The sequence below is a fragment of the Hippichthys cyanospilos genome, chromosome 3 (assembly GCF_059441005.1).
Source record: "Hippichthys cyanospilos isolate Australia breed blue-spotted pipefish chromosome 3, RoL_Hcya_1.0, whole genome shotgun sequence".
Classification (NCBI taxonomy): domain Eukaryota; kingdom Metazoa; phylum Chordata; class Actinopteri; order Syngnathiformes; family Syngnathidae; genus Hippichthys; species Hippichthys cyanospilos.
Window position 1 is genome coordinate 5789368 of NC_142371.1, and position 12173 is coordinate 5801540.

At 38.1% G+C, this 12173-nt stretch overlaps 1 protein-coding gene across 1 annotated transcript in view; it reads left to right on the forward strand.

Moving 5' to 3' along the window:
- The window catches only part of cdkal1 (CDK5 regulatory subunit associated protein 1-like 1), a 201086-nt gene that overhangs the window by 116438 nt on the left and 72475 nt on the right, over positions 1 to 12173 (forward strand). Inside the window, exon 10 of the mRNA XM_088409351.1 lies at positions 10694 to 10839. Coding sequence (XP_088265477.1) covers positions 10694 to 10839 — 146 coding nt within the window. The remainder of the gene's footprint in view (positions 1 to 10693; positions 10840 to 12173) is intronic.

Genomic DNA, 12173 nt, shown 5'->3' on the forward strand with positions numbered 1-12173 from the left:
TGAAATGCTAGATTGATGACTGTTGAGTGGGCACTATGCATAGTTTTTGATAAACTGTCATTTCTGTTTACTGTAATTCTCAAATATAATACATACTCGATGATAATATGTAACTCTGAAATCACCCTCACTGGTTGGTATTGCCTACTTATAAACGGTATTCACTGACGTCTTATAATGATGTGATCTTGTGAGTCAGCGCCATTGCATCAGGCTAATGTACAGTCTTATTTGTGTTTACAACTTTACTCTGAATGTTGAAGTGGAAAATACCGTGCTCATCTTTCCTTATCAATATTTCTGTAGAGAAGAATAATGCAAATAAATAGTTTAGAGATCAATGGTTCATGAAGCGGTACATGTTGAAACATTGTTTGATTATTGGAATCCACTCCAATGTATCCATGCAACAACAGGTACTCCAAAGCTTCTTTTAAACATCCTTGTTTGGCGTATTGCTGCCCCCATGAACAATGCTTGTGTGTATCATTGTGAGAGGCTGGCAGCTGGGAAAACTAGCAGCTAGAGCTACCAGTATTAGCCAGATTCCGTGGCAATGTGAGGGATTGTGCTGTGAAGGAAAATAGATGGAATATATCATAAAAAAAACAACTTTTTCCAACCCCTAGGCACCATATGCATCTACTGTGTGAATGATTTTTAATTCCCTTGTTACCTCTGTACGTATTATTAAGCATCCTTACAGGTGAGATTTGAATTTTCTTCTAAATGTCCGCGGGTCTGGCTTCGCTGTGCGCTAAGCCTTTAGTGCGGATCAAGCACATTTTTTTTAAATAACTTTTTTAACGACTTCAAACGTTAAACACGTTTGATCAGCGTAGCACCGCTTCCCTGCAGTCAATCCAGTAATATAACGTTCATCGTGAGGCTTCTAGATGGCCACCTTATGACTCGATTGGCTATTGCAGCTATTAACTATATCGGTCCGTTCACAGATGCCTTTGCACACTGCATATATGTCTTTGCACACGGCACAGAAGGTCCGCAACTCTCGACTGGAATGCCCTCAGATGGGGCTGTTTGCAGGCAGATTTCATATAGCCTGGTAACACAAGTTAGCTGAAGTCTAATTGGCTAAGAACTCTAACCTAAAACTACAACACTGGAAAGAACATAACCAAATGGATATACAGTGGGCCCCCGTGTTACGAACTTAATCCGTTCAGCGGCTATGCTCGCAACTCGAATTGCTCGTATGACGGGCAATCCAAACCTATGTAAATAAGTGAATGCATGCAACGCATGCAAAAACCTTAGGTAAGAACATCACAACTTTATACACATATTAAAAATTAGTAATATAATTTACGGTACAGTTAAATTAAATAACAAATATACAAAGGAAAAATGACATTTACCTTTGGGGTGACGAGACTTGAGCTGGTGGTGGGTGGAGGCGGAAGGGAGCAGAGACCAACTCGCAGAATTTATTTATTTTTTTTCTTAAATGAGAACTTATCTTAAACGAGAACATATCACCGGCGATTTCCTTCTCTTTAATCCATAAAAGAAGAAGCCTCTCCATTTTGTTGTTTACCGAGGTCCGTCCCCTGGCAAGGAAAGTCTTGCCCTTAGAAGATTGCCGAGCAGTTACGGCCATACTCACTAGCAAGTTTAACTATGCGTGTGCCTCCTTCGTATTTTTTTATTATCTCCTGCTTAGTTTCTATTGTCATCATCCTTTTACTTCTTCCTTTACTGCCACTTGCAATTTTAGAAGCCATGCCTAACAGATAAAGTTTGCAAAGTCTTCACAACACACCGACCAGCTGTGCCATCGAGTTAGATGAAGACGTTCGGCCAATAGCATATCGGCATTTCTGTGATTGACGTGACGCCGGCCAATAGCATATCCGCATCTCCGTGACTGAGACTGTGACTGTGACCTTAATCGACCAATAGCATATCGGCATCTCAGAGACTGAGACCGTGACTGTGACCTTAATCGACCAATAGCACATCGGCATTTCCTTGATTGAGACCGTGACTGAGACCGTGACTGTGACTGCCTTAATTGACCAGTAGCATATCGGCATTTCCGTGATATGCGAGAAAATATGTTTTTGTTGATACAGCAAAGTGAAAAATATAATGCGGACACACTGACCGGCATGTTGGATGGTTCGTAAGACGAAAGGTTTGTTCGTAAGAGGGGGACAAAAAACGCTGCGGTCCACGTTCGTAAGATGAAAAATGCGTAAAACTAGGAGTTTGCAACCCGGAGGCCCGCTGTAGTATGACACAAAGAGAACAGAATATGGACAATACTTTGATATATATATTTTTAGGAAAAATGAATTTAAAATTAAATGAACTTTTATTATAATTATTTTAATTATTATAGTTTGTTATAGTTATGATAACGTCAGGTTATGTTAGGCCAGCAGAGAAGGCCTTGTTGGCTCTGACAGCTCACCACTGCCTTTATCACAGTAAGGGGTTCAAATGATTTTTCATGTGGATTTGATGAAAATATTTCCCTTTCCTATCTTTAAATGTTTATTGCAATATTGCTCTTTTTACAGTCTCTACAGCGTGGTGTTGGTAATCACAGCAATGTGAGCTTATGGTGAAGGCCAAAAGTTGATCTTGCTGTTATGTATAGTGAAGGCCAAATTACAGCCTTTTCATCTTAAAAGAATGGCGCTTATACAGTAAAACAGAATCATAGGAAATGGGTGTGATTGAAACTGAAAATGTTAAGTAACCTCTTCACTTCTCCTGAAAAGTTCACCCCCGCCAAGCGCACTCACACCCATTTTTCTGTGCCTTGTCTTCCTCTGACACTCAAGAACATGTAATTTTCTCTCATGTGCTGCCTGCTTTATTTCTTTTTTTTTTTTTTTCTTTTCTCACAGGCAACCTCAGTACCATTTGCTGATTGGAGCAGTTACGGGCCGAGTCGCCTCTCTTGGTCCTCTGCTCTCTGACATTTTAGTTGATTGCGTTCAGCAATCAGTATTTCGGTTTAGAGTAGTTTTAAGTAAATTGCAACATTTTTGTTCCTCACTTTTCTTTCATATTTTTAGCCATTCATCCTGCTGCCCATTGAGCCACCTACTAATAAATTGCTAAATAGCTGTCAAAGGTGCAGCGGTTTATCCTTTGATGGTGTAAGGTGTCTGTGCACGCACTAGATGATACCTGCGCGCCTGCTTTTGCAAGGCTGCGAGTGATTGAATTGAGCATGGTAGCAGCAAATGAGGTGTGAAAGTAGCCTCGGACGTAGCAATCAGCCCGGCTGAGATGAATGGAATTGCTCTTGTCCATTAAACATCCTCCTCAAAGCCCCTCTGAGTTGAACCAGAGATCCATTAGATATGCTGCTCACACATTTCCACACTGAGCCAATTGCAGTTGTGGACTTATGCATTACTATACAAAGTCGGAGGAGTTTACTTTACATTTCGCTCCACTTTATTTAACATAATTCTCACAGTTCCAAAACACCTACTGCTAAACAACATTCATTCTAAGGAATACTCATGCCCTGTTGTAACACATTTTTCTATTCATATTTGGCTCCAAACTGAGCACCTCATTGGACCATTCAAACAGCGAGGAAATACAAAATCCTACATACAAGCATTCAATATCCAAAATGACTTTTACAATGATGAAATTGTGTCCCGAGAGAGTTTTATGTAAATGTATTGTACGCTTATAGTCGCTAGCAAATGCATGTGCACAATTAACGGAATAACACCCGTCTCTTGCCTTCACCCTGAGACAGGCGCCCAAGCAAAGTACGTGAGCATATACTATACGTCGAAAAAAAAGAACCCTTCACGACCATTTTCTTTTTAATGAAGCCTTTGGGGGCCTCTCCACATTAGCGACTTAATGTTGCATTGTGTGAGGGACTCCACACCAAATGAAGCCCCACAGTAAGACTGTTCTCATATGTCTCTAAATTATGACCCCTGCCTTCCTGCATGTTTTCAGAATGATGGTAATCATTTTATTAGGGTTTTTGGACACGATGTCAGCTAGGGCTGTGAGATTGAAAATGTTCAATTTGTTTTCCTTATGTTTATCGACTATTATGAGCAAAACAACATCTTAAAAATGTAATTGGTGAACACTGAATTTAAGCGGGATGTCTGTCGCCTACTGTTTTAACAAGCCACAGAATATCTTGCTAATGTGCAGCTGTTTCCAGCCTGTATTTTGCTCCACCTCACTAAACACTGTAGATGAAGGCAGAGGCGTGCTTCGCGCTTCTGAGCAGTTTGGTGCAAACACCTTTCTTCTTTGCTACAAAGCTTTTTAATTGGCCCGTTTTTTTCCCCCCACTTGGCAGCAGATACTTTTTTGTTATCCTGTTGAAAGTGTGGCTAAACTTGCGGGCTATACTTTCATCAACTTACACTTTTGTCTTGAGCATGAAAAATGTTTCAATAAACATGCGCACTTATGTGACCTTCAGACTATTAATTGAGTGGTATCAATATGTGATCATACTTCTGAGTTAAAATAAATAAAGCAGATATTCCTTTTGTGTTTAACAAAATTGCCCAACTGAAAAGATGCAATTAATTGTGTGTGATAGTGCTAATCTTATAGTCTTGTCATTTGATGATCGCTAAAGTAAAATAAATAAATATTCCCCCGCTATCGGGGCCCTGAGCCAAATGTTGGTCTTTTCGTAGTTCAAAGTGCATGCATAACAGCTCAAATAATGTAAAAATGTGTCAAAACGTTTGAGACTGTGTGTCATCTATTTAAATACCAACGAACTGAACACACATAAATTCGAGATGTTGACTGTTTTTTTTTTCATTGTTATTGTATTTTTTAAGCACAAAAGATTCTGACCTTTAACCCTGCTAGCATCAATTGGTGCGAATGTGCAAGACCCATCATTTGTTTGGTAAATAAATCATTTCATTGAACATTTAAATGAACGAAACATTTTACTGTTAATTTTAATGTAATGTATTTATTTTCATCAGGAGGCAGGCACAATATTTTAACAATTCTGTATATTTCATTTATTTATTTGTTTATTTTACTTTATTTTATTTTTTGGGCAACCTGATCCGGATGCACCAAGTCCATTATGGGGAAGCCTATAGCTTTGATACTATGCGCAATGACTTACTTATGTTGGGCTGTTTCTTCAGATGTTATTTATGTTGAGTGAAAATAAGGTCAAATTGAATTTGATTAAAGCAAATCATGATCTCATGTCAGCTGTTGTTCCGCACCTAATTAAGCGATACCATATATAAAATCATAGGTATTTCTAGTCAAAACATTTTTTCTGTTTGAACAGCAGAAAACAATTGATCAGTAGATTAAGTAATTGGCAGCCATGCTGAAGAAACAGCATTTATAAACTTAATTAGGGTTTTTCTTTCTTTCTTCGGCATATTATTGTCAGATCAGTCATTCCTTTGATGTCATTTATTTATTTATTTTTTACTTTACTGAAACTACGCTGTGTGAGGTACTGCATGCTGGGGTTATCCTCTAGGGATAGTTCAGTGCAATCGTTGAGATGTATAATATCATAAGAAGCTCGGTTTCTCTTGGCTGCTACTGAATGTAGTTCCCACCAACTGGGATTTGACTTACTATCCTGGGAACAGATTGCAGAATGCATTTTATGCTCAGACTCCCTTGGGTATATACCCACTTAATACAACTTGTGGGTTTGTTTAATGGCGGCTATGCTTTCGCTATGGTGTCACTAAAATGTAAGGTATACCAGTAAAGTCTAAGTTCAGCATCACAAAATAAATATTTCACCCCAAACCACAAAGTATAAGTATTCTCTTTCAACATGGGCCAAATGAGATAACGAGCACATGTACAGAGTTCCCCCGGCATTTGCTTTATTCACTTCGAGGGAGGGGGCAAGAGATTTGTCACGACAATTTTGAGGCCGTTTCACCATGACAACACACCTGTTCTACTGATGGTCCCATCTCATCAATGATTCACATCAATAGTCCAGCCCTTACCCACCTGGAAAGCAAATGTCCTATGTCTGCTTGTTTTTGTTGAAATTCTTCCTTGCTTTCACATACTAATCCAGCAAAACCTGGTACAAAACATGACCATGCCTGAGCAAAGTCCATTAACTCTTTCAGTGTCACTCATTTTTCAAGGGCAACAGAATATTGTGTGCCATGTCTATGTAAATATGGGTGGTATCAAATGAAAGATTGCTTTCCATTCCTTACTTAGAATTGCACGTAAGTAATATCTGCGTTGGATGTGTGGAAACACCGCCATCCAATGGTCACTGTTATCACATCAGTGCTCAATTTGCTCATATTACGTAAGCATTAGTCAAGGGTGTCAACTACCCTCCATTAAAAAAAACGTACTTGAAAAGAATGTATTATTATTATTATTATTATTATTATTATTATTATTATAACATAATGGCAGACTCTCAGGACCCACAACAATGTCTCCTCGTCGTTAACTCTCAAAGATAGATTCCTCCAGGGCTGTGTCCTGCTTGTGTCTTGTTCACACTACAGACCAATGGCGGCTCTGTGAAATTCCTGAGCTGTCATAAAGTGACGTTTGCCGATAACAGTAGTACTAGGGACACATCACGAACAACTATGGCTATGTTTACATGCAGTGAATATTCAGGTTAAGGCCGGGTCATGCTAAAATTTGGGTTTCTGAAACATTCTGAATATTTTTGTTTTTATGCTCCAATAAACAGGGTTATGATAATTGTGCTACCCCGATTGAAGCAATGATGTACGGATACTGTCATAATGCAAAGACACTCCATGTTCGCTCACCCAAGTAACAAGTTATGGTTTTTAGAGCAGGGCCATCCAAACGTAAATGCACTCTGAGTTTGAATACAGAGAGGAGCTAGAGCATTTGGCAGAATGGTACACATTTATGAAATATGAGAAGAAAAACAAGGAGAAAGAAGAAAAAAAGCATTTGGAAAAAATCTCTGAACATTACCATACAATTTTGAGATGCCCACCAAATAAATCATAAGTTGATAGAGTAATTATCTTATTTCACTAAAGGATGAAACATTGTAATAAACGTGTTGCTGGTGTTAGAATAGCTTGGAAACTTCAGTAATCTTTGTTACATGTTGTGGAAGCGAATGAATCAAGATTCAAAAGATGAATTAGAACTCTTAAGTTAATTTCACCATTTCATCTGTAATTCAAGCCAGGGAACGTGAACAGAAAAGTCACGGTTCATGGAGCAACTGTCGAAATCCCCTAAGAGATTTCTCCAAAGAAAACAAAGCACCACAGTCTTATTTGTTTTTGTGAAATAGAGGAGAGACATATGGAAGTTAGTGTGTGATTCATCTGAGATCTTTCAACCTAGTTTTTTTTTTCTTCCCACATACCGTATATGTTCCTTTCAGTGCTATCTGATTTTAAGGGGCAAGATATCAGATCCTTTGAGCTAAGCCAGTTACGATAGAACCTTTCTGATTTGTGTGTCTATCAGAGCTGATATAGTGAAGATGAAAGGATTTTGTCTCTTGCTTGTGTGAATGAGAGCGATAGGCTTCAAGGAGGGAACAAGTTAGACAATGTACCAATATTAAACTGATAAACAGAACAATTCTACACAAATGCACTTGTACCACAATTTAATAGAAAATTTTCATCATGCCACGAGGTGATGTTTGAACGTGTTGTCGTTTTTGCGACATCATTTTCTGTGTGGACTCACTAAAGTGTCCTGAGCACTAAAAAGGCCTGCGCTCTGCAGGGATCGCTAACGACAAAGATTCATATCGGGGTTGTGGATAATGATTGGAGGATGGGATGCACACTGTCAGACACATGCGATAAATGGCTCATGTGAATGAAAAGTCCTCCCCTTATAGATTAATCCCCCAGTTGCCTTCAGCGGTGCCCTGCTCCTCAAACTACCACATTTGCGCCTCGTTCACTACCGGTACTCAAATGCGCGCACACCTTTGTCATCTAGGGAGTCATCCTTGATAGGGAATCGAGACTGCAACATATCATATTGCTGACCCTAATAAAGTATGCTGCTTGCATACTACTTTGGGAAAAAAAAATCGCTCACACACACACTACGGTGCACACAATCGTGCAGAAACAAGAAGTTTACACACATGGCTTCGGTTCCTATCCCCGTATCCATTGCTGACCTACAGACAGATGACTTTATCCATGTCAGAGTAATTGACAGCTCACTAAGCTCAGTTCACATGTGCTAAAGGCGACAGAATGGCTTCATCCCAGTGTGTCTGCTATGACCTGTACATACTAATTAAACTCACATTGGACATGCCGGTCATACCAATGTTAGCGGTACAATTGTGTCTTTAACTTGAAATGTTTTTATGGGGTAGTTGTTTTTGATGCTAAACTATTACACGCAGTACATTTTTGAATACCTTTCATTCTAGAAAAAACTGATTTGGTATCCAATTTACACTTGGAAGAGAGTATAATATTCAGTAACTCCAAATGTAAATTTACTGTAGGACACACATACATGAGTATTCTGATATGAGCCATTTATATAAATAATCTAAAAGTAGGCCTGGTTTAAAAAACAAAACAAAACAAAACATTTGACCTAGTCGGTGAGGTCGATATTAAAAATAAGTTGAGTTAACATATCCGTCTCAATGCCACCATTTTCTACACTGGCAGACATACGCTGAGAAAGCCTCCTGGATAAAACGGGATATCACAACTGTGGGATCATTTTCAGTTAAAAAGAACTGACAAAAATAATGCTCAATTATTACAAAGTGAAAAAGATTTTCTAATTTTAAACAGTAGAGAGCAATAAAAAATGATAGACATTAAAAGCATTGTTACTTTCCATATTTTTCTCATTCCTTTCATTTATTTATGTAGAACCATTATTTATTATTATTGTTTTTATTTTTTTTATTTTTTTGCTTGAAAAGGATTAGGTTATTTACAAATAAATAGCACCTCGACATACGTAAACTTACAAAATTACTTCTGGAAAGAAATTATTTTGTAAATAGATGTACAGCATTATATTGAATTCATTCATTTACACTATTGGCGATAGCACATTTGTTGGCTGGAGTGTTGCTGAGGAACGAAGGGAAAATGAGACATAGGCAGCACAAAAACATTACTCTGTACGATTTAAATCAAACCACAGAAAAGGCGGAGGAAATCAATGAAAGGAAAACAACACAAGGGTTTGAAACACTTCAGACGCTTCCTGGCACAAAACCTTAAAAATGACAACCAAACACTTGCACTTGCCCCATTTTATGTACTCGTCCGTTCAACCAAGATCAACCCAAAATATTACGATCATATGTGCTACTTTACATATTACACATTGTTTCTTTAAGACTGAGCCTGCAATATAAAAAACAATTCATGAATCGTTTTATATGACGATCCATATTTGCATTTTCAGAAGCGGCTAAGGATAACGGATAGATGGATGATTATAATTTTTTGCCTGCGTGAGGACTGTTTATTTGAAAAGTTGGATGTTTGATTGTTCAGTATCAAAACGAATGTTGTTGAAATTGCTTGCAAGTAAATGTTCCATCAGCCTTCTGATATTGTAAAACTTTACTCCAATCAAATATCCAATCAAATGAATTGTCTAAACAAAGTAGTTTTGGGGATCTTTCAAAGAAATAATAGTTTGATTGTGACTTCTCCACAAAGCATAGGAGCAAACATTATTTTATGATCCTGAATTTCTTTTACTTTAACACACACACACACACACACATTGTCTCACACATGTAGTAAGCTGATTTCTGTCACCAATCAAGCGCCTTTTTTCCTCCAACTAAATTAATTCTTTCTAATTTGGAGCTTGCAGTGGTCAACCCCCTGCGGTGCTCTGCTAGTGAGCTCTGTACGTCTCGTGTGTGTCGACGCGTGTGCGTGTACATGCACTCATCTGCATTTGTCTGCGCATGAAGTAGGAACCTTCTTCAATAGATCTTAATGAGATGACGGACTGCAATCAGCACATTCTTGTAGCAAATCATTAAATCATTTCTTCTTCCTTTTCTCTTTCCTTCTTGTGGTGATTAGCATGCTAATGATACCACCTTGATTATGTCCGACATATAAATTTGACATCTGTGCTCTCTCCATCTTTTTAGTTGGGAAAATTATAGGGCCAAAAAATTAATACTTTTGGAAACCTTCCTAATTCATATGGCCTATTAAAATGTGCGTCACTTTGAATGGATCACGTCTACGGCAGACACATCTACAGTAACAACACAAACAGTAAAAAATGTGTTTTGTTTTTTTATTTGACATGTGTAATTTATATTAAAAATAAATGTGGTCTGTCAGAGTATTATTATGAGGTGAAACACAGCAAAATGGCGTTTGAAGCTTTTTGAAGTAATGTATTTGCTTAATTCTAAGCCTCCAGATTGTTTCAGTCGGGTTTAAATGACTCGGCTTAAACAATAAACGAAACAAAACAAAAAATGTATGTATAGCTTAACGGAATAAGCAGTTTATGAAAAAAAAAATCATGCTTTGTGTGAGTGCAGATTAAGAGCAAAAAACTAAATATGTTTCACGCCATGACGCATGGATGCATTTGCAGGCCTCACAAGTGCTTTTTAGACCTTCTGACTTTGTTCTGTGTTGCTGTCCAACATTTAAGAAATGATACTTCATCCCTTGTCTGTCATGTGCCTCTTTAGGAGATGGCAAAGATATTGAATCATCCGCGAGTCTATGCCTTCCTTCACGTTCCCGTGCAATCAGCCTCAGACAGCGTACTCATGGACATGAAGAGAGAATATTGCATTGATGACTTCAGAAGAGTGGTTGACTTCTTGAAAGAGCGGTAAGGCAAGCTGTTGACCTTTTGTGGACTTGTGGCTCTTCAAAGTAGACGTGACCTTAATGACGTTTTCATCTTCCATCTGTGCGGCTATTTGATTGATTTTGAAGTCCTGAAGACAAGACTTTTTGACTTAATGTATCATGTTTGTGTCAGGAATCTTTGTGCTCTTGACATCTGATTTAAAAAGACGGCACCTCATTACACAGTCACCTCTAGGTTTACAGGCACATCAAGGGAATAAGCCAAACATTTTATACACACAACTTTTAAGCAGCACAGCAAACTGCATCAACATAAAACAAAACCAGAAGCTCGAAAAACTTTAATATATTCAGAATGTGCAAACAGTGCCTCAGTTGGCATCGTAGTATTTGCACACTGTGAGTGTCTTACCACTCTTAACAACATCGCACATGCTAAATGCCATCTTATCTTCCAACGCTCCGCTCTTTTGTTCGTTCCTTTTGCTCCGACTTGTTCTTATGCCTGCAGTTAAGTTCATTCCTTTTATTATACTTCCCTTTGATAATGCTTTTCTGAGCTGTGTGAAGGAAACAAGTTCCACTGCTGCGTTAACACTGTTTCCGCTCTGCATGTGACAATACAACTTTTGAATCCTAATTTAGTTTTCAAACTGCACAACACTGACAACAGCGTCACTTCCAAGCCTTCCATCCTAATATGCATATCCTTGTAAAACTTTATTTCCTCCTATAAATATAATACACACTATGTAAGTATAATCACTTTGACTGTGATTGATAGTTGCTGTGCTCAAATTAAAATACAACATGAAGGGATTCATATGAAAATAGGCTTATGGCTCATATCTGGCCCAAATCACTTCGTATTACAAAGCGATCCAGGAATAAGATGTGTATATTATAGGCTAGGCTGTTATTGCTGTTGCCAGATGATAACCTTTTATCCTTAAGTAAGGCTTTCCCAGGAATTAAATGGCAAGCACGCATGTTTTCAGATAAGCAGTGCATGAGATATTTGTGGTTCAGTTGACAAATATTAAATTGTCATACCGCCTGCTTTTATCTAACCTATTCTGCCATTGCGGATTAAATACGTTAAGGCAGTTATAGATTGCCCAAAGCAGGTGAAATCCATTTATTGTACAATTCAGTACATGTACGCTGTGTACAAGATGTAACTTTGATGTAGGTCAGTAGACTTAAATACAGGCCGGAAAGTACAACAAATAACATACAGTATGCCATCGATATTGACGTTTTGTATCACTATATTAAAAATGTTTTAGTTGTTCCATTTTTTTGTGTGTTCAGACTTATGTTTATAGCTTTCACGTCATTTCACACACGTGT